Source organism: Anabrus simplex, chromosome 1, assembly GCF_040414725.1.
Source record: "Anabrus simplex isolate iqAnaSimp1 chromosome 1, ASM4041472v1, whole genome shotgun sequence".
Lineage (NCBI taxonomy): Eukaryota > Metazoa > Arthropoda > Insecta > Orthoptera > Tettigoniidae > Anabrus > Anabrus simplex.
In genome coordinates this window covers 871,946,754-871,970,420 of record NC_090265.1, presented here as the reverse complement: position 1 = coordinate 871,970,420, position 23,667 = coordinate 871,946,754, and the positions used below count along the sequence as shown (strand labels likewise).

At 38.0% G+C, this 23,667-nt stretch overlaps 1 protein-coding gene across 9 annotated transcripts in view; it reads right to left on the bottom strand.

Moving 5' to 3' along the window:
* RhoGEF2 (Rho guanine nucleotide exchange factor 2) overlaps positions 1-23,667 on the bottom strand; it is a 1,252,673-nt gene that overhangs the window by 704,949 nt on the left and 524,057 nt on the right. For 7 of the 9 annotated variants that reach the window (XM_067136513.2, XM_067136515.2, XM_067136508.2 and 4 more), the window contains 5 exons: positions 19,993-20,207; positions 16,217-16,366; positions 8,903-9,022; positions 7,264-7,362; positions 7,074-7,166 (listed from right to left, as the gene is read on the bottom strand). In XM_067136513.2, coding sequence (XP_066992614.2) covers positions 7,074-7,166; positions 7,264-7,362; positions 8,903-9,022; positions 16,217-16,366; positions 19,993-20,207 — 677 coding nt within the window. The remainder of the gene's footprint in view (positions 1-7,073; positions 7,167-7,263; positions 7,363-8,902; positions 9,023-16,216; positions 16,367-19,992; positions 20,208-23,667) is intronic. The other 2 variants (XM_067136510.2, XM_067136516.2) reach the window with 1 other exon arrangement.

Genomic DNA, 23,667 nt, shown 5'->3' with positions numbered 1-23,667 from the left:
TCTGATGTCAATATTACTGATGGAGTTCTCTATCCTTCCGCGTTGCTGAGCAGACTCTGTCCTGTCCTCGCCATGCCACGTTGTGTTGACATTCGAATGAACACTTGATTTTTATATGACTAAATTCAACATTCAATTTTAGCGTTTAGTCTAAGTTGTCTAGAGAAATGAATTTAATTTTATGGGTCCGTATTGAACTTTGATTAAACCAAATAAAATAATAAGTGAGTTATTCCATCTTTTCAATACAAATTAAAGTGTTTATTAAATAAACATTTAATGGGGCTAGTCTTGACCTATTTAAAGGTCATCTTCAGCCATATCACCTGTAGAATAAAGTATCTGAAACACAACTGAATGGAAGCTCGCAAAAACCGGGCTAACCAACAAATTTTTTTTAAAAATGAGTTATGTGCTGCCATCTATTTTGAAAGGTTCAAACTATCTTTTGTGAGTTGGGCTAACATGAGGGGATCATTTGTGATGAGATACAAAGCTTTCAATTTTATGCCATTTTATTTAGACTAATTTTGTTACTGCAAAATCGGGCTATCAGATTTTTACCCAGGAGGCGTTGCTGTATACGTAGGTTAGCAAACCGTATTCCTATGTATGCTAGTAGCTGTGGGTGAGAAGTGTTTTATATACTAAAACTACCCATTCACTCCAGTATTTTAACAAAAACTCTCATTTCATCTCATTTGACGCTGAAATGCGTGACTAAACATTCCATAATAAGATATACTCGGAACTCGCTCTCTGGATTGTGCTCGTTATCCTGATTGTTTACTATCAAAACAAAAATGGCTTCATTAGATGGTAGTATTGCCAATGGAGATGGAAATAATTTTGATTTTTACGTTGACAATTACAGAAAACGTAAAAGAAGTGCTAATACCTGGAAAAGGAAAATACAAAGAAGAATAGAAACAGTGAGGAATATGATTGTGTTGACATTAACAAAAGGAAGAGTATTGGTGGTCGGCCATCATTTGCTAGTATTGAGCTGCCATAAAAGTACAATGGTACAAAGTCAACCAAGAGAAATGACAGCTGGCAATGGCCAAGACGTGGCTGAGGAATCCTTCTCCAGTGCATTTATGACCCATATGACTGATTTGCCCCATGAGGGAAAGTTATGTCATATCCCAAAATAAGCCTGCAGCATATTTATATCTGGTTTACTGTATATAAAATACTTTTTTTTTTGTATGATCATAAAGTTTGGTTACGAATCTAAGGTAACTATTATTTATAGCTAGGTCATGCAAGTCAATTTTCTTCTTCAGTTTTTATATTGCTATTTTTCCAAGCACCTTTCACTTTTAATACAGTTCTATTATATGGTATTGATAATTTAAAGGTACCAGTACTACATTGAGATGAAGTAATGAAAAAAATATTATTTGTATGGTACAGTTTTTGTTTCTTGACATTTACAAAAGTTTATTTATTTCTGTTCTGACAAAATGTTGGTTAGCCCGTGTTTGCGAGCACATATTTAATTGTTTTAAAGATGGTCTTAAAACATATCAGTTTGACACTATGAAAAATTGTTTATAGAATTTCCTGAAAACACATTTCTTGTAAGAAATTAGTTCACTTTGCTGTAGGAATATACAAGAAGAAGAAGAAGTCTTAAAATATTCTTCGTAGTATTCAAGAACGTAAACTGATTGATAATGCCTTTATTGGTGGCGAAATTAGGGCTCAAGGCCCTCTCTTACACTTAACCACTAGATGAGTACACATTTACATAACACATAATTTTGAATAATAATAATAATAATAATAATAATAATAATAATAATAATAATAATAATAATAATAATAATAATAATAATAATAACAACAACAACAACAACTTAAATGATATAACTACAGTAATCCATTCATTCATCTCATTCAATTCCTTCATTCTCTCAACAATTATCCAGCAAGTCAGTGGGATCTACCCAGCAAATGCTCGCGCCAAGCCACTTTAAACTTGTGATGAGAAGGATTGTCTTTAACGTTCGCAAGTAGCGAATTCCATGGCCTAAACACAGGGATTATGAAGGAGCGGTTGTACACAGTAGTGCGATTTACAGCTATGGCAAGAGAGGAGTCAGATCTTGTATTGTGTTCATGACAGGACGAGAGGTAAGAAAAATATGAGGACAGAAGATAGTCGGGAGTATTAGTGGCAAGTACTTTGTCCAGAAGTGATAGCATGTGAAGTTCACGGCGCTGGTGCACTCGAAGCCACGTCAGCTCCTTATAATAAGGTGATATATAAGCATCATATCGCAGATTAAAGATATATCTTGTGCAACTGTTCAGACTCCGGTCCAGTTTCTTGTTACTGTCGCAGGTTATCTCAGTCAACACAGTGTCACAGTAGTCAAATATAGGTAGTAACAGAGAGTGAATTATTTGTACCTTAGGGTCGATGACCTTCGATGTTAGGCCCCTTAAAATAACAAGCATTATCATCATCATCATTTGTACTTTAAATCGAACAGAGAATACATTAGCGAACCATTTCATGGGATATAAGCATTTATGTACTTTATTACATGTGCTGATCACCTGTTGAGTCCAATTTAGGGTCTCAGTCATAATAATTCCTAAGTTACTTACTGAAGTAGAGTAGGGTATGATTTTATTGTTTAAAATTATTGGGGAGATGTCCTTTTGCTTGAGGGAATATAGGTTTTCACTGGTACCAAAAATAATAACTCGAATCTTATTTGGGTCCATTAATAAACTGTTTTTATTTGCATAGTCACTAAGATGTTGAAGGTCAGAATTTATTTTAGTAATTGCAGTATCAATATCACTCAGTTTTGAATGATAGTAAATCTGTACATCATCCGTGTACACTTGAAATTTGCAGAATTTAAGAACTTTTTATATATCATTAATTTGGATGATAAATAACAGTGGTCCGAGAACCAACCCCTGAGGGACACCAAGGGTCTTACTTTGCCATCCTGAACTCAAATTTCCAACTGTCACACGCTGTCATCGATTTTCAAGGTAAGATGAAAAGAAACGAAGTGATACACTATTAAAACTTAGCTCTCGAAGTTTCTGCAGTAGTAACTCAGGACTGACAGTGTCGAAGGCACTACTGAGATCTAATGACGGCAGTACAGTCATGTCCCGTTGGTCCATTACAATTCTGGTATCATCTGTCACTCGTAGTAAAGCTGTCGCAGTGCTACGTCCTTTCCTGATGCCAGATTGAACGGGATTAAGGAGGGAATGCTTGATAAGGTATTCAGTAACTTGTGTATGAACTAGACGTTTAAGCACCTTGGATAAGGGTGGTAGGATGGATACAGGATGATAATCTGAAGGAGAATCTAACTTGGAGTTCTTCAGGATGGGTCCAATTAGTGCATCTTTCCAAACATCTGGGAAAACACCATTTGTCAGGCAGTAGTTAAATATATGAGCTAGTATTGGCAGAACAGTTCTCATGATATCCTTAAAAAGCGATATTGAAATGTCATCATTACCTGTGGCATTAGATGTAATAGAGTATATCACACCTTTAACTTCATTCGAGCTGACATTTCTAAAAGAGAATTGCTCATATACAGACTGCGATTGTAACAAGGGTAATTAATTTTTAGGGAAGAGTGTAGAGGCTATTTTTAGCCGTGCAAAACGATCATTTAAAGCCTCTAGCGATATGCTTCGTACATGCTGCTCTACGGATTTACCTATACCTAACGTGCGTAATTTATTCCATTTCTGTCTCGGGCTGTTATTGTTCATCAGTTCCTGAAAGTACTTATATTTAGAATTCCTAATTAACTGCTTGGTTCTGTTTCTCAGAATCTTGTACTGCTCAGAATCATCTGCGTCATGCGTCTGTCTGAATTGTATGTACAGTTTGTCACGACTGACCATAGCAGATCTTATCTCTGCCGTTAGCCACGCGGAAGAATGACGGGTGATTCTTACCTGTTTCTATGGTGCATGCTTGTCAAATATTTCCTGTAACAGTGAACTGAATTTGTTTACTTTAGAGTTTATGTTCTGAAAATTAAGTACAGCATCCCAAGGCAACTTAAATGCATTGTGGTGTAGTTTATTCTGGTCCATATGTCGTAAGTCTCGTATTGTAATGTATCGTGGTTTGTACTCAGGTATTCGTGTAGAATAACACAAGTAAAATAGGTCATGTGAAGAGATGCCAGGCGCAGGGATCTGTCCATGCTTAATTACTTTTTGAGGTTGATTTGTCACAAGAAGATCAATTAAGCTATGACTTGTGCGCTCAGAGTAATGAACGTGATTAGTAGCGTTGAGGGGCAAAATTGTCATGTTTGTAGCAAGAAATAAATTCAGTAGCTTGTTTGCATCACTAGTCTGCTTCAAAAGGTCAGTGTTAAAGTCGCCAATGTCATTATATGCCGAGATAAGATTTGCTAATGCCTCTTCAAAATCATCAGTCTGTCTTATTTTAGGCGGCTTGTATACAATCCCTATATCTTTTTATGGCAGTCTAACTCTACAAACATAAATTCCGGTCGCAGTATAAGTCTTGGGTCAGAAGTAGAAATTATCTTACATTTTACGTCATTTCTGTAATAAAGTAGAAGCCCACCGCCTATTTTGTCAATACGGTTATGGCGTAATATTGAGTATCCGTCAAGGTTAGCTGTCGATGACGGCATGTCTGTATGAATCCAGTTTTCACTAATTCCAATAATATGTACATTGTTCACTTCAAAAATAGCCTGAACCTCTTCCATATGAGCTAATAATGACTGGCCATTTAGGTGGCAACAATGTAATGACCGTGGGTGGCTACTGAGCTGCTCTTGCAACACAAGTCCTGTTGAAGGGGGTAAGGACGAAAAAGAAGGGGAGGGTGAGGGCTTTGGAGAGGAATGCAGGTCAATGGTATTACTGTTGTGCTGGTCAATAAACATAAGAAACTAAGCAATATGAAAACAATAAATTAAGATGTAAAATAAGCTTACCCGAGCAACCTGGTGTGTAGATCCACTGACTTCCACAAGCATACACTTAAACACACACAAATATACACTAATTACTACACACATAATTTCTTTCACCAAGTTCACCAGTTCATCCTACTCCCTGCAATGTTTTTTAACTGTGCCATCGTGGATATTTGAGACTTAGTTCCATCTTCTCTTAAAACACAAATGCGTCCATCTTGAGTCCAGCATTTCTGCAGTCTGCATAAATCTCTTGCTTGATTAAGGATATGTTTTCTCACACTTGTGAGAGACTCAGTTAGCATGACCCCATTGCCCTTCAGAGCTCGCTTCGCACACCACACTCGATCACAATCATGGTATTGAAGGAAATTAATAATGACAGGTTGATTTCCCTGTGAGACTACTTCAGCAGACATTTGATTACGGCAGCCTAGCCTGTGGCAGTGATCCAAATCAAGAAGTGAAAGTTCTACCGAAAGTTTATTTTTCAGTGTGTCTAGCTTTTTAATGTAGATGTCCCAGGACGGCTGTTCCGAGACACCATGCAATAAAAGGCAGTTCCGGTGACTGTACTGTTCGGCCTCGTCCAACACGTCTTGTTTCTGGAGCCGATATTCCAGACCCTTCAACTCCCCTTTAATATTGGAGATGTCTTGCTGGCCTTTTCCTTGAATGCCTGGAACTCGCCACCAAGCGCTTGTAGCACGTTTGGTGGGTTGGCGGCACAGACTGCTGAGCCTAGGCGAGCTTGAAAGTCTTTCATGCAATCTTTAAAAGCCGATATCTTCTTAGCTACTTCCTTTACAGACATGGTGATTACTTTTTAAAGAAGAAGTTACTTACATGTATAACTTTGTTAACACGGATTAGTACTTTCAGCTGATTAACTTGCAATTCAAACAGGGTGTAGCAAAAGCAAGTTTACTCTACCGTCTCACTCGACGCCATCTTGATGTAGACACAATTCAAGATTCAAAGTCTTGATGAGATGTGGAAATAGGTATATATGCATAGTATTGTTGTGGTAGAGGAGAAGAAGTCTTATGATATTATTCTTATTACTGTGAAGCGTAGATACATTTTAAAATCATTCATGATGAGATGTAGAATTCAGCATATATGCAAAGTATTGTCTTAGTAAAATGTGAGTTGAACAAATATATTATTGCAGTGGAAAGAAAATTCTATATAGTTGTGTATAAAGAAAACAATGTAAAAATGTTGAAGGTATCCATGGAGATTAATGACTTTAAAAAATGAAAGTGAAAAGGCACTTGAAGATATGAATTAAGAAAATTCATTCCACCATATTAATACAAATAATAAAATATTTTTTAAACTTGTTGTAAATATTGTCAGGAGAAAGAAGTTATCAGAACTGATTTACTTTAATTTGAACATCAAGAACTGGCCCCGCGGTGTAGGGAGAAACGCATCCGCCTTTCACCTGGCAGCACAGGGTTCGATTCCCGGCCGGGTTAGGGGTTTTTAATTGTAAATGATTAATATCCCTGTGTCGTCCTTAATGTTCCTTTCCTCACATTCAACACTTTACACTTCCTCAATTTCCATATACACGCAGCTTCATAACATATGGTGCAAAGTAGGGGCAAAAGATCTTTCTATGTCGACACCCTGAATAAATAGCTTTTTTTTTTTTTTAAATGTTGATTTCCTTACCAACATAGATTCTTTTTTTCAATTTATTGTTAATAAAGTTGGTTTGTCATTTCACATTTTCTTTTAGTTATTAGTGTTACCTTGGAAAAACCATCAATCACCTATCCCTGTTTCAAGCACTGGGCTCGTGAACGGTCCACCCTGTGGATCCTCAAGACTCCTGACTGTTAGACGGGCTCAGTATGTAGCACCAAAATGAAGTAAATGTGTTTTGCTTCCCCCTCCCATAAAAATAGATTTTTATGAAGTTTGCAACGATGGGACCCTCCCCCATTTTGGAAGTAAAACTAAAAAAAATTTTAAAAAGGAGGGGGATCCTATATGCAAGTAAATACAGTAAGTAACATGAATGTAACAAAACATTGCTGTGTAGTAAAAGTACAGAAATATATCATACTTTAGTGTCTTATATATGAAATGCCATACCTTTCTAAGTATTTCTTCTTTGTCAGATTCATTGAGCAACACATCGTCGATTTCACGAGCAACATTTTCGTCAACATTGTTGAGTCTCAAGGGCTGCAAAACATAATTTTTAAGTATTAACAGAATAAAATCAGGAACCCTATTTACATAGATGTATCTGAAATAAACTTTATCAAAGATAACTACTCACCGCCCCTGGGACAAGGAAACTTGAATGAATTTCATAGGCCCATTTTCTCATTTCTTTAGCACTCCCTTCCTTATACAAGTCTGTCACCAAGTAAAAGAGCTAAAACAAAGAATGTTAACAATGTAAAGATCAAAACTGCAATTGATTGAAGGTTGAAATGTTATAAAGGACAATCATTGGACTCAAAACAAAAAGTACTGGTACACATAAGGAAAATTTGCCATCCACTAAACCTTGGATCTCAAATATTAAATTTTCCTTTCAAATCAAGGGGTAAGTTAAAATCAGTTTATATCAACAATGTGTTAAAATTTGGTGCTAATAGGAATGAATAGAGTACAGAGAACAGAGAGTGAGTTGGCTACATGGTTTGGATCACGTAGCTGTCAGCTTACATCTGGGAGACAGCGAGTTCAAATACCACTGTCGGCAGCCTGAAGACAGTTCTCCGTAGTTCCCCATGTTCACACCAAGCAAATGCTGGCGCTTAATTAGGGTCACAGTCATTTGCTTCCCAGTCCTAGTCTGTCCTATCACATCGTCAGCCCAAGACCTGCTTCAGTCGGTGCAACGTAAAACAAATAGGAAAAAAAAAATACAGAAAATGCTCTAATACAATGACATCAAATGGAAAATATCTGAAAACTGATTACTCTTTATCAGTATGTATGTCTACCCTTTAGGCCTGACAGTGAAGATCGGAAACCACAGGAAAACATTCTCAGGGCAGACAACGGTGGGGTCCAAACCCAGGTGTCTTCCAAATGCAGAGTTTGGCTATATAATCATAGCGCGTTAACATGTGCGGTTATAATGCTCAGTTCTCTTAATCAGTATTTAGAAAAGAATATATTTATTGCAACGTCAATAAGATGCAGAACAGTATTGGAATAATTTGGAAGATCTGCTACTTTTTAGTAATTCTCTTTGACACAGGACAGCATGTGGCCAAGAACCAAACAATTATTAGCATCTTACAAAGAATATTAAAATGAACACAATTCCTGAAGAATTTCCCTTTTTTTCTTTTTTTTTAATAAACCTTTTGTACTCTTGAAATAAGTTTTTCTCTTTAGTAAGTGATTTGCCACCTTTAGTCTGAAAGTAATAGTGAAATAATGGAAAGGGACACACAATAGGCAAACACAATGACAGGTCAGTGTGAGAAGAGGGAACAATAAAAAAAAAGAAGACAAGGGCAAATGTGAAGAAACAAAAGGACAAGGATGATCTCCACATCTTCATACACTGATGTCTTCAAATAGATGAGCTCTCCCCTCTTCCATCCGAGTCTTCCACCTTCAATTCTTCTTAATCCGTGATAAGTTCATTTCTGCTTTCCACCTTCATCAGTAGTGCAAGCATCAACACTCAATGAGGAGTCATCTTGACAGATCTTCAGTCTTAATGTGGGAATAGTAAGACAAGAAGAAAACTAGATAAACATGACAAGAAGGGAAGAGAATAAGATAATGATCAATATAGGTGGTAAAAGACCGAGAACAGAGGAGAAACACATGAGGAGAATAGAATCCCAATGAAAAGGAACAGAAGGACTGATTACCAGGCTGCACTATTCACATAACTCTCTAATATGAGCAATTTCATGACAGATTATACTTTACTCTTTCATACTTACAAGACTGGAAGAATCACTATTTGAAATTAAATAATTCATGAATACAGCTAGGTGCGCTGTGTGCTCCCACAATTTGGACAAATTCTTGAAAGGCCCATGATCATCCAACTGTGCCTGGAACTGACAAGAAGAGTATTATAACACATAAAAGGCAAGGTATTAGATTACTTTCTTTTAAACTGATCAAATGGGGAAAATATGTTCTCACAGTAACAACTCGGAGTATTAAATTAATTTCACTACACATAACACTGTACCATTAATTGGACGGAACAAACAAGTGAAGTATCAATTCAAAGACAGGAACATGTAATAGGACAAACGCAATGAGAGGTCAATGTGGGAAAAGGGAGCAACAGAATGAAGGGACAAGGACAAAAAATGTGAAAACATGATAACTCTGTACATTATTACTATACCTACATACATATTAGCATGTATATAAAGAATGTCAACATTACCATACCTACATACATATTATCATGTATATAAAAAACGTCAACATGCTTGATTTCTTGGTTTACACTGTATGTACCGAAGGCCTACATGGCAATCTCTCTGCCACAATGGTAGCAGTGGTGACTGTCCTGAGACCTGACTAGCACAGCTCCAACTGCGCATACATTTGCTGTCATTTTCAGAGTTTCTTTCCATTCACTGCTACTAAGCCCTTCTGTTGATGAAGCCAGCTGTTAGCAGGGATGAACTGTTTGTACAGGATAATACCTTTTCCTTTCTGAGGATGTGTACATCATGACTGAAATTCCGTTTCTCTTCAATGTCTCCCTAAATTGTGTACACTCATGCCTCCAGAGTGGATCTATAGATAGTTAGGACGAGTTTATGTAAACATTTATCTATCTCACCAGAAAGATCTTAAGTGGTGATTATAAGGATGTTTCCAGAAGTCAACGTTTTCTGGTAGGTACTTATGCACTGCAAATAAGTTTCCCAGTGAGCTCAGAAAAGCCCGATACACTTGCATTTCTTTTCAGAGTACATCATACAAACCAGAAAATATGCTGATTATTGCAGCATACATTTTAAGGTGTTCTTGATCATTATATCTGCATCTACAAAAATCTTGCCAAGGATCTTATCAAACGGTGTAGTTTGGAAGAAATAAATTAGTGCCGGGCATAAAAAGCTGAATAGAACTGTGAACTTCTAAGGCTGCAGCAGAAGGATTGCTGCCAAACAGTCAAACTTACTTTGCAGATTTTTCATTTTCTTCGAACACAGGGCTATGATGGTAATTTAGACCATAGTAGCGGATATTCTCGTAAATGGCTACCAAGGGAATTATGTGCTCTGTATCTAGTATGACAAGTGTGTACTAAACTGTTTCTCTCACAACCAATATGAACTTTGATTACTTTACATTAATATTAAGCCCTATTTCTCTGCATTTTTGTATTGCAATATTTCACTGCTTGCTATAATCAAGGTGTCATCATGCACCCGATGACCGTTACACTGTGGAGGTCAAGACAGAGAGAATAACCTTATTGATGGTGGTGATGATCATAGTTTCCCATAAAGACAATATGTAGAAATCATAGGGTCAGGGAAAAAGCCTTCTAACCCCCAAAACTGTACCATATGCATGTATCTTAACCTTAAGTTTTTTTTTGCTAGTTGCTTTACGTCACACCGACACAGACAGGTCTTATGGCGACGATGGGGAAGGGCTAGGAGTGGGAAGGAAGCGGCCGTGGTGTTAATTAAGGTACAACCCCAGCATTTTCCTGGTGTGAAAATGGGAAACCATGGAAACACCCTCTTCAGGGCTGCCGACAGTGGGGTTCGAACCTACTATCTCCCGAATACTGGATACTGGCCACACTTAAGCAACTGCAGCTATTTTTTTTTTAATAGTGGCATTCATGTTTATTTTAATGGCATTCTTGTTTAATTTTAATTTTAGTAGCAGGTTCTTCAACAGCTGAAGATGACCTATTTACAGGTCAAAACCGGTACTGTCCTTTTATGTAAATAATATTGACACTATGTAAAATAAAGTATTGATTAGGTGGAGAACTCATCCTTGATAATTGTGTATCTGGCAGTACAGCGAATTCAACCAAGGCCCCCAAGGACAAAAGCTAATAAAGCCAATCATTACACTATGCAGGTGGACATTCACATAGTTAACAGGACACTACCGTACATAAGTTTCCAAATAGAAAGCATGTTTGCCTAGTGCTACCTAATTTGATTTTTGCCACACTTGCATACTTGATCATACATACTGCTAGCCAGAGTGGTTCGTAACTTGGGAGTGTAGGTTGGTGACCATGGGGCCCTCAGCTGAGTCCTGGCATTGTTTCCATTTACTTGTGCCAGGCTCCTCACTTGCATCTATCCTATCCAACTTCTCTTGGTCAACTTTTGTTCCTTCCCCACCCCGACCTTATTAGGTTTGCAAGGCCTAGGAAGTCTTTCAATTTCATGCCCTTCGTGGCCCTTGTCTGTCTTCGGCTGATACCTTTATTTTCTGAAGTGTCAGACCCCTTCCATTTTTACCTTTTGATTATGTATTGTTATTAGAGGATGGTTGCCCAGTTGTACTTCCTCTTAAAACAATAATCACCATGATACATACTACCACAGCCTACGGGTAATGCTCTGAAGAGGTATCGATACAATTATGTATCACTTGCGATCACTGTCATAACCATAATCATCATCATCATCAAATAGTACCAATTTCATGGAATGACTGTTTTACCTGGACAATGGACTTAATATTGCATCTCATCATTCCTTATCTCATTCCTCCAAGTTATTTGGACCATAGTTCTTAAGGACTTCACTTCCACAGCTTGATGTCTACTGATAGCTCTGCTGGTTGGGGTACAAGTTCTATGCTGTATGTGGTAACTGGCATAAATAAGTTGTAGTAGTAAAGTACTAACTGGGATTTTAAGGGAACCTGTTTTTCCCAGGAGCTTTCTCACTAGATGGTAACACTGGGCACCTTTTCATACACTACCAGTAATGACAGATTATCTGCTGTTACTACACTACTGAGACACTTCTCTTTAGCTTTACTTCATCCACAGTGATGTTAGTACGAATGTTCTGTCGGCTGACTAACAATACTAATTCTTCGGACAGTATTATTTTGAGACTACAATGCTTCAATACTGCATTCATCATTCAGCTTTAATCTTCTCCCATTTCTCTACATCTGCAAAGGCAAGAGCTTTAATCTCAGTATTCTTGTTGGGTCTTGCCTTATATATATATATATATATATATAAAATAAGAGTTTTGTCTGTACATTGCTCAGAATTTCAAAAGGATGGTATTTCTGTATCAGTCGTGCCCACAGTAACACAGAAATGCACTTTTTACTTTTCCGTAATTTCTGTCTATCTGTCTGTATGTATGTACATGCATCACGAGAAAGCTGCTGAAGAGAATTTAATGAAAATCAGTATACAAAGTCGGGTAATAAGTCGCTACAATATAGGCCATAAGTAATTTTATTCACACTGGCTGAAATGGTAGTTAAGTGGAAAGCCTAAAATTTAATTCTCAAATATTTATGTTATTAGTAGTCATATCTTAATGAAAATTGGTATACAAAGTCAGGAAATAAGTTGCTATAAACTAGGCTATAAATAATTTTACTCACGCTAAGTGAAATGGTAGTTTAGGGGAAGGCCTAAAATTTAATTCTCAAATATTTGTTATTAATGGTCGTATCTTAACGAAAATCGGTATGGGAAGTCGAGGAATAAGTCGCTACAATCTAGGCCATAAATAATTTTATTCATGCTGAATGAAATGGTAGTTTAGGGGTAGGCCTAAAATTTAATTCCCAAATAATGATGTTATTAGTGGTCGTATCGATAAATACTACATAAGTTATGTAGTATTATATTTCCTATTATTTATGTCTTATACATTGTTACAATACCGGCTATGATCAGAGATATTCATGAATTTCGATTTTTGTTACTAAGTCCCTATCAGCGCCGAGTCACGAAAAAATGGTTAAACAGGATTTAATGAAAATCAGTATGTAAAGTCGAAGAATAAGGAACTACAAACTATGCTATAAATTATTTTATAAGATGCCCTAATATCACAGAGTCTAAAGAAAACTAAATGTGAAGAACTACAATGTAGAAAGCCCATAAAATTGATCAACAATAACATTACATTGACCATTGTTTGTTGTGATGTGCTTTGTCTTCTGTTGCCACTCATCTTTGATAGATATTGTCCGGCTCTATGGCTAAATGGTTAGCGTGCTGGCCTTTGGCCACAGGGGTCCTGGGTTCGATTCCCGGCAGGGTCAGGAATTTTAACCATCATTGTTTAATTTCTCTGGCACAGGGGCTGGGTGTATGTGTCGTCTTCATCATAATTTCATCCTCATCGTGATGCGCAGGTCGCCTACGGGAGTAGAGTCAAAAGTCCTGAAAGGCGAGCCGAACATGTCCTCAGACCTCCCGGCGCTAAAAGCCATACGCCATTTCATTTCCAATAGATAGGATTACTGTTGCGTACCGAGTATTTTTTTTTTTTTAAACATTTGCCTTATGTCGCACCGACACAGTTAGGTCTTATGGTGACGATGGGATAGGAAACGGCTAAGAGTGTGAAGGAAGCGGCCTTGGTCTTAATTAAGGTACAGCCTGGTGTGAAAATGGGAATCCACGGAATAACATCTTCAGGGCTGCCGATAGTGGGGTTCGAATCCACTCTCCCGGATGCAAGTTCACAGCTGCACGCCCCTAACCACACGGCCAACTCGCCCAGTCGTACAAGTGCAACAGTCTGCCTAAATACTGGCGGGAAGTATCTGGGGAGCTAGATAACTTTCTTCTTTAGCATGCCATCCCTCTGTTTAATAAATTTTCCAATACTACCGGTACATAACACACTGGTTCATCATAGCATTCGAACTATTCAATGCCTTCTCTGAGGCACTGATTGGAATGAGAGGTGTACACATTTAACGGAATAATGGCAGAGAAGTGTTCACGGCTGTCTGTGGCCTGGTCATTCCAGCTCTGGAACTCTGGACTGTTAGATCGGCACGGTAGTACTGTAAGTTAAAAGTGAGAAAATGTGTAGTTTTTCATTTGATCGAGTATTTTATCGCGAGAACATTGCTTTTAATCGCTACATTCCTACTGAAGTTTTTGTAATGACCTATGTTGACTTCAGTTAGGAAAGCCACAAAGTCAGTCTTTCTGAGAATCCCATTGCGAAGCACAGGTACATCACCTAGTTCTTAAATATTGTCAGTTTACATTAATTTCCCTTAAAGGCTGTAAGGACGCAAATAAGTGATCAAAAACCATGCATTCACTTTCATGGCTTTCATTGAATAGCTTTTAGAAAGTCTCCATACATTACAACTGGTTCATAATTCGTTTTCAGAACTCAAGATGAAAAACACAATGAAGAATTCCAAAGTGATAAAGACAACAGTGAGTACGAAAACAATCAAACCAACGAGGAGCTCCTTGCTGTTCTACTGGAATAAAGCAATAAGTAGAGTAATGAACTTTAAAGTGTCTTTCAAAATTCTTGTTTCCTTAGTACAGTGATAACATCAAAGGATGTATTCTAGCAGTGGTATTTTTGACAATAAACTAACCATTTGTTCCCTGTATAGAAGTAAAAGCTAGAAAGTGCTCAATCAAGAAGAGCAAACCTTACACGTCCATTTTAATGTCATTGACCATGGCTAGAAGTTCCTCATTTAGAAAATATTATTTTAATGATATCGTCCCCACTATGGCTAACTAGCAAAAGTGGCAAACTAGGGAAGCTGTAGTTCTGAAGTTTTGGTCTAGATTTTATTATTTATATAATGTCTACCCTCTGCAAAAGTCTCACATCTGCAGCTCATTCTCTATGGCTAACACATAAAACCAATCATTAAATATAAAAATGTATTTAACATGAGTAGTCACAACTTCTTTCAGCTCTCCTAATTTTTTGACAATTTGCTGATTCGTTAGTTTGCTAGAAGGGGGATGAATATGACTAGAATTGAAAAATATACACAAACACATATTTGAAACCCAGATGCATATCTTAATGAAACTTTGTGATTATTAAAGCATATATGTGCACATTTTGGACGTTAGTGCATATTACAATGTTATGAGCATATTTTGTGTATATTTCCTTTTTTGCAAGTTGATTTACGTCGCACTGACACAGATAGGTCTTATGGCGACGATGGGACAGGAAGGGGCTAGGAGTGGGAGGGAAGAGGCCGTGGGCTTAATTAAGGTTCAGCTCCAGCATTTGCCTGGTGTGAAAATGGGAAACCACGGAAAACCAGGGCTGCCGACAGTGGGGTTCAAACCCACTATCTCCCGAATGTGTATATTTCTCAACCTTGGTAAAACACAACATGCAGCAGACCATAGTTGTGCTGGATGTTGGTCTCACAACACAAACTTTTAACCAGCTGTATCTTGTTATTGAAGTTCGTTGACTCTGTCAGATATTCAGTACCTTTCATAATGACCTTGAACTTTACTTTATGAATTTCAGGTAATGGACTCAACCGAAGGTGAGGGATCCATGTACCACTGAAGCAAAGCAAACCTTGGCTGCACCCAGCATACATGAAAAGCTTGTGTACCTAAAATAAAATGTTCGTAGTCTTTGCAAAAGCATCAAGTAATTGGAAACATAGGCCATGGAGCATTCTTAAAGTCTGAAGGCACTTGATGCTGCTCAGCCAGCTGAAAACGTAGGAGTGGTGTCAAGGAGAAAATGTCCTTGCAAAATATAATTGATTTAAGAAGCTAAGAGAAATTAGCAAAATCCTTCAAGATTCTGATGGTCATGTGTTCATTAATGTTGGCTTATTGCCCAATTTCAAATTTTTGTGGTGCTGAAAGGACATTTTCTGTATTTACATTTTTATAGACAGGAGGAATAAGCTTGATCCAGAAAATATGGAGAGAATCAATCTCAGACTTTAAATAAGTTTTGGTTGAAAAGTCAAGAAAGTTAGGAATAATGTGTTTATGATTAAAAACTTTAATATTTTGTAATATGTTGACTTTTTTTTTCTAATATCCTACAACATTAAGCATTCAGACTCAGTTTTTAGTGCATATTTTGAGATTTTTACTGTATATATTTCTTAACACTATATATTACATAATTTAACAGTTTCTTTCAGACAATATTAATAAATAACAGAAGGTCACTGACAATGTCAGAAGAATCAAAGGATAATTTTAAGCATCGAAAATGATGTAAAGTTTTTTAAAAAAAGCAAACTGAATGTGTTTCTATTTTTACACCACAAAAATTACTCACCATCTCCTGATCTGACATATCATCATCATCCATGGACATTATGGTATGTTGCACAACTGTAGTACTTGCATACTGGGGTGTACAATTATTATGCAATGGAGAAACCTCTGGAGAGACAGTCTCGATTCTCGCCGTCTGTGGTGTCGAATTCTGGCAGCAAAAACAGAATTAGGAAAATTCATCACAACATTATAAAATGGACATTAATACAGAGATGAATGTGTTATCAAACAAATTAATAATATAGTGGATTCCCTATTAACCGCCCGACCCAGTGAATAATGTTACTACTGGTTTCCAATGATCATGAGCACTCACGCTGCCTCCTACCCTGCTCTGTTCATGGGCCAGATGCAACTTTTTCATATTGCTAATCACTTAGAATCATTTGCTTTGTGTGAAAATGGGAAACCATGGTAAACCATCCTCAGGGCTGTCGACAGTAGGGTTCGAACCCACTATCTCCTGAATACTGAGTTTGCTGATTTATTCGGTGCAGTACTTGAGTACTATTTTGGTGATAGTAAAATGAGTACCAAGTGAGGAAAAACAGAAAGACTTTTTAAATACAGCAGAAAGTTAGTATGTAATAACGTGTAGAGAACGGTGAATCTGAACAGTAAATTTGTAATGAATTAGGAGTCAGGAAAAGTTTGATAAATGATTGGCGGCACAATAAAAAAATTTGATATATTTTAAAGAATCAGACAAATGAAATAGTCAATGATGCATTATGACAATGGTTTGTATACAAGTGTCGTAAAGGAACTCCAATTATTGAACCAACCCTGAAAACAATGGCTGAAATCAGTCATTAATTAACTTTGAAATGTTGATCAGTTCAAGGCCAGAGACGGTTGTATGTACTGTACCCTTATATTACTTTTTCATGTTTAATTTGTAATACTATAGATTACTGTAGCTAAGAACAAACTTTGTTATCTTAGTATGTTTTGAGATATTGTTTTAAAGATGGTGAAAGATCTTAAATTACAGTATAGTTGTCCGATAGGTCGGTATAACCAACCATTTCATTATCCAATCAAGGGTCCAGTCCTGAGCAGGCTGTTAGAAAGGCATCCACTGTACATCAATTTAAAAATGAATATCATAGTATGTAAAGTGACAAAAAGAACCTGAGTCCATATTTCCCTCTTTCCAAAATGTTCCAGTATCTTCATACAGTTCAAAAAGTAACAAATTCCCCTCATTTGAACTACTACTACTACTACTACTACTACTACTACTACTACTACTACTACTACTACTACTACTACTACTACTACTACTACTACTACTACTACTACTACTACTACTACTACTACTACTACTACTACTACTACTACTACTACTACTACTACTACTACTACTACTACTACTACTACTACTACTACTACTACTACTACTACTACTACTACTACTACTACTACTACTACTACTACTACTACTACTACTACTACTACTACTACTACTACTACTACTACTACTACTACTACTACTACTACTACTACTACTACTACTACTACTACTACTACTACTACTACTACTACTACTACTACTACTACTACTACTACTACTACTACTACTACTACTACTACTACTACTACTACTACTACTACTACTACTACTACTACTACAGCAATCTAATCTCTTTTTTCTTGCATAACATATGAAACTAAGGTCAAAACTACTCAATAACAAGGCTGTTCAACTGTTGTTGTGGAGATACTGCTGATGGTACAACAGTTTTCAACTGTATCACACAAAAGAATCACTAACATTCAGCCTTGCCATCCAGGGCACCTGTTCAACCTCTCACGCCTGAGCTTCCTAAAATGACAACCTGACAAAGATCTTTATCGCTGCAGGTTACCCCACCCTATTGGCTGACTGCCAGATTTCTCAAGCAATTAAATGTGTCTACAGACTCCCCAAGCAACCAAACCCATTACCCTTCATAACCACATGTAACAATGATCTTCACAAAATCAATCGCATTTTGAAATAAGCATTCAATCTTCTGTCAACCTCTCTAATACCTACGATCTTCTTCCAAAAAGCCCCACAGTCACCTTAAGGTGTCCACCAACCCTCAAAAAACATTCTCACTCTATGAACCACACCAAACCCCTCCTCTTCTGGCTCTTTCTTCTATGAACACAACCAATGCAACACTTGCAGTCTACTTTCACCACTGGCAGTACCAATACGTTTTACCCCCATACAAGGTCATCATGACTGCATTTCATCCAACATAACCTACCAGACTCAATGCAGACTTGGTCCAGCTTTCTACACTGGCTTAACTACCAACCTTTGACTTTGCAACAGACGTCGTCTTGCTAAAAATAATCACCACCATTCTTATTCTAACCCATTCCCCTGCACTCTCTTTTTACCTCACAACAGTCGTTGACTTGTCAAGATCACCACCATTCTTGTTCAATCTTCCACTGATAAAGACTGAAGTCGAAAAGTTTAAACCCAGTTGATTCCTCCATGTTTACCTTATCTGCATGTGCTCACATGGTGAGTTGCAACTCTCCATGTTATACAGAGTGTCCACAATAAAAGTTATGGTATTAAGTGCAGTAGAGCAAGGGCTCTAATGATCATAGGAGTCTGAAATTTCGTAGAAAGTTTTCTGTAACTGTTGATACTATTATCACAGCCATAGGCTGATGGTACAATCTCCACAGTGGCCAGTTGTGTGTCTGAACTACATGTGCTTGCCTTTTCATTACGAAAATCCCACAGGTACTGGCAGGGATCTGAATGACGGCACCTTGGTGTGATGCTCATGATGATGTGTCTCAGCTACCATGGCTCACCCACATAAGTATTTACATATCTCCTAACCTACATGCACAGTAGTTAAATACAGATCAGAATATTTCCCTCTTTCCTTTTTACTCTTTGTAGTATATTGTGGTGTGTTCGCTATTTGGTAGAGTGGGCCTGGAGGGGGAGTGATTCATTATGCCCCCCACCCCCACCTGTGACGCTGGGAGGCCGGAGCCTCGCCTTCCACTGCACAGCTGTTAAGTCGCTGAGGCCTTAAGAGGTGCAGAAACGGCTAGGCGTGCAGGCCGAGAGCCTTCTATACCTGGAGGTTTCCATGAGCTTTGAGAGGCCGATGTATCTTGAAGGGACGACCCCTTATATAAGATGACGGACAAGTGCGAGAAGTTTAGTTCAGTTCAGTGTGGGTTCAGGTAGTGAGCGAAAGAGAGCGAAGGATGTTACAGTCAAGGGAGTTCAGTAAGTCTGAGTCGGTACGAGTTGAGCGCAGTGTGAGCTCAGCAGTCGAGAGCCACTGTGAGAGTCGAGTTGCCAGTTAGTGGCCAAGTGTGAGTGACAGCTTGAGTTGAATGGGCAGTCTGTGGAGCGTCTGTCGAACTGAGGACTCGTTTTGTATGCCTGTCGTCATGAGTTGTCTCTCTTCGGCCAGCTGCTGGAAGAGGAAGTCACGCATGTTCTGGTGCAGAGTGGAAGAGAACACTGGAATGTCAGCATGGGACTGTGAATGGAGTTCTACTGGAGTGTGTGGACAGCAGATACCATCCTGAACTGCAAGACTGGTTTAGTAATTGGTTAATAAATTTTACATTAGAATGCTACCAGTTTCTGAACTAATTTATTTATTCCACCAACTCGTGACAATATCATTCACTCATTCATTCATTCATTCATTCATTTACCTATCCATTCACTCAATGAAGCAAATTTTAATCTGACATTTGGTAAAAAAATTAACTGATTTTTTTTCAACTCACCTCTTCCACAGGGTTCGTTGACACTTCATCGCCCAACTGTAACGTTTCGATGCTATCACTTGGTGCAGAGCTGCCACCATAAGGTGGAGGTGGTGTCCCAGGGGGTGTTACACGTGGAGAATCCACATCAAAACCTACCCCTGATGAACCCTTGGACCGCTTGGAGCCAAAGGACAGGTCAGACATTGATTCAGATGCTAACATCCGTTTTGATGCTGAAGAACAATAGAAAATATCCATTTATTACCACAATACACTGCGCTAAGATCAAGGAGGCATTAAAACATTATTTCTACAACATTGAACAAAATAAATACAATCCTCTCAGCATGGCCAGTTGCAGGGACCCAATGTAACTTAAAAACATAATCACTCAAAACGTTTTTTAAATTTAAGGAATGATATGAACATTTTTCCATTTTTCAATTTAAACAAAGTCTACAGAGAATATGATTCTTAAGCATTTCCAGATCGAAGATGTCATATAGTGTTGCAATCTTCCTAAACTTTTTCAGAACACACAAATTTCTGAAGGATGTCATATAGTATGATGGAAATTTACGAATGAACAGTTAGTTTTTACTTGTTGGTTTGTAGCACTGGAGCAATAAATAAATAAATAAAGACATTATTTAAGAAAAAAATCTTAGTAGACAAGATTTACCATTTATCCCCCTGACAACAACATGGAAAGATTTTGTTTTGATGCACGATAAGAAAGTGCCATGTAAAGTTATCCTAAGGGAAGGCATTCTCTACTTAAGTGAAACCCAGTCATGTGAAGTGCCTGTCTGACACTAAACTTTATTTATCATCATGCGTGCATCATTTGAAATTAAACAATAAATATAGAGGAATTATCTGGATTCTACATCATAACAGTTTATATAAAGGCATAGCCAGTTAAAATAGTATGTTCAATGAGGAATCTTTTTGAAAGTTTCTATTTGCAAAATGTCTTACTGCATAAATTTGGTGACTTAAGATTGCATAATAATACAGATAGATCCAACAAACTCTGGCCCTGCTGGCAGTGTTTTTCTACTGAATGCACATATGTCCAGCTGGTAACAGGGACAAGGTTCAGTTTAGCTTAGTTATTATGAGCAGCGTGCTTTATTCTGTATTTCATCACTAAGCTATGTAAAATATGGCTCAATATGCGTATTAACTCAGTCAGCTCACCACGTTCAGAGACAATTTTCAGAAAGATTCTCAGGTGTAAAGTCTCAAGCCGTACAATAATCCACAATCTTTACAATAAATTTCAGACCACGGGTAGTGTTCAGTCTAGGAAACCTAACACATATCAATTGTTCTCACCTAAAATACATCAGACGACATCATCATCATTTAGAAAATCCCCCCAAAAAATCAGCACCTCCTTTCATAAAATTGGTAAGTAAAACCATCTGAAATAGCTATGGAAATTGTCATATGGTTGTGTCAGTGTCATTCTACAATACCTGTAGCTTGTAATGAACACTGCTCAGCACACAGCCCATTGGACCTTCTCTGTATAATTCATGAATAACATGGCTATTTTATCAGCACATTAAAAATAAGGCAATTACAGTAATTTATGTCACAATTGCAAATAAACTTAATAAAAGGAGGTTATCATTTCCTGCAGTGCATTTTTAGCAACAAACATGACTTGATAAATGACTATTCTGGTAGCTAACACTTTTTTAATGCTATTTGTTTGGGGCGTCGACCTACAGAGATCTTTTGCCCCTACTTGCACCATGGATATGAACCTGTGTGTAACTGGAATGGAGGACGTGTCGAGTGCTGACTGTGAGGAGAGGAACGTTAAGGATGACACAAACACCCAGTCCCCAGGCTAGGGATATTAATCATTTACAATTAAAAATCCCTGACCCAGCTGGGAATCAAACCCGGGGCTGCCGGGTGACAGGTGGACGCGTTGCCCCCTACACCGCGGGGCCAGACTAGCTAACACATACAAAAAACATATTTCTAGCAATCAGTGTCTGACTAGCCCATCTGATTGTCATGATTGTTAAGGCGTTGAAGTCTAAACGGTCTGGCACCGAGGTTAGCCAGTTCAAGTCCTGTTGGTCGAAAATATTTTCACCATCAGAATGTTGGCCGACAGGGTGGGGGAGGTGGTGGTATAAAATTTCTAATCACTAGATTGCGTGCCAAAAGCCTGGATTAAATTCGAAACCTCTCCGCAGTGCTCATATGGAGTGAGGGCACATGACGCTGTTGATGGTGATTCGTCCGTCGGATAGGGATGTTAAGCCTTGAACAGACCCCTTGGTGCTATTCGAGAGGAGTAGGCTATGTGCTGGCACCGGGTTTCACCCTCTCCCTTCCTACTATCATAAAGGGTGATCACAAAGTCCCATTACCCCCTATGTATTACATAGATTGTGTTTCCTATGAATTACACTGATGTTAATGAATTGTTGTTTCTTATTGTTGTAGGTGTTGATATACGGCCTACATCTAAATCACCATGGAGGAACGGATCGTAATGAGCACGTGGGCTCACGAACAACCGCATACAGGAAAGTCAATGAGAGATATTCAGCATGATTTTACTGTAAGGTTTCCGAAAATCTTCCCCCCACCAAAACCAACAGTTTTACGGTGGGAGAGAAAGCTCTTTGCAATTGGTTCCATAAAAGATAAGCCTCATTCAGGACGACCTTCAACACGACTGGAAACGTGTGTGGAGGGTGCTGTGATAATGCATTATGGGGGTTCATTAAACAGGAGGTTGCTGCCACACGTTACAAGACAGTTGACGAACATAAGGATGCTGTTCGACGTGCATTTACTACCATCACGCCAACAATGTTGAAGAGAATTTCACATCGTACATGGAGGAGATTCATACTCTGTTATGAAAATGATGGTGTTCACACAGACACCCTGGAATAAATAATAACGAATAGTCACACTACCTCAAAGTTGTCCTCTGCCATGATTCCACAACAGTAAGACACCACAATTCATTACCATCTATGTAATACATAGGGGTTAATGGGACTTTATGATCACCCTGTACATCACGTCATTCATTTCATCTCATTAACTCCTCTGATGAGGTTGACGTCAGGAAGGACATCCGGTCATAAAAACCCACCACGACAGATTCGTCTCACCTCATCGCGCGTGCGCGCGCGCATGTACACTCTCTCTCCCTCTCTCTTAGTGTCTGACTGAAGAACTGCTGTTCTTCTTCAGGTGGGTATATGGTACCTGCACTCAACAGCATATGAGGACATAAGATGCAAAAGCCGCCAAGTCCATACTGACAGAATTTTCAGAAATTGAGAAAAACGTGCCTCGGCTTTACAATTTGATCTTATTGCGTGTGTATTGGACAAGAGAAATGTAAGGGGTTTGGGAATAATATGATCAAAGAAAAAAACCATATACCTATTATTTTTGCTGTAAATGTGGATTTTTATTTTGGACTTGGAGTGTTTTAGTTGGAACATGATAATAATCATCAATTCAAAATTCTGTCATGTAGGTTAATGTAGATGAATGAAACGCTAAGTCTCCGCAATCAAGTATTTTGCGTTAACAATGAAATATTTCAATAATAAAAAGCTTCTTTACAAGTGTAAATTCAAGAATAATGTTTTAATTGAATTAGTTATGATTCACCAAATAGATCTTGACAATCGGTAA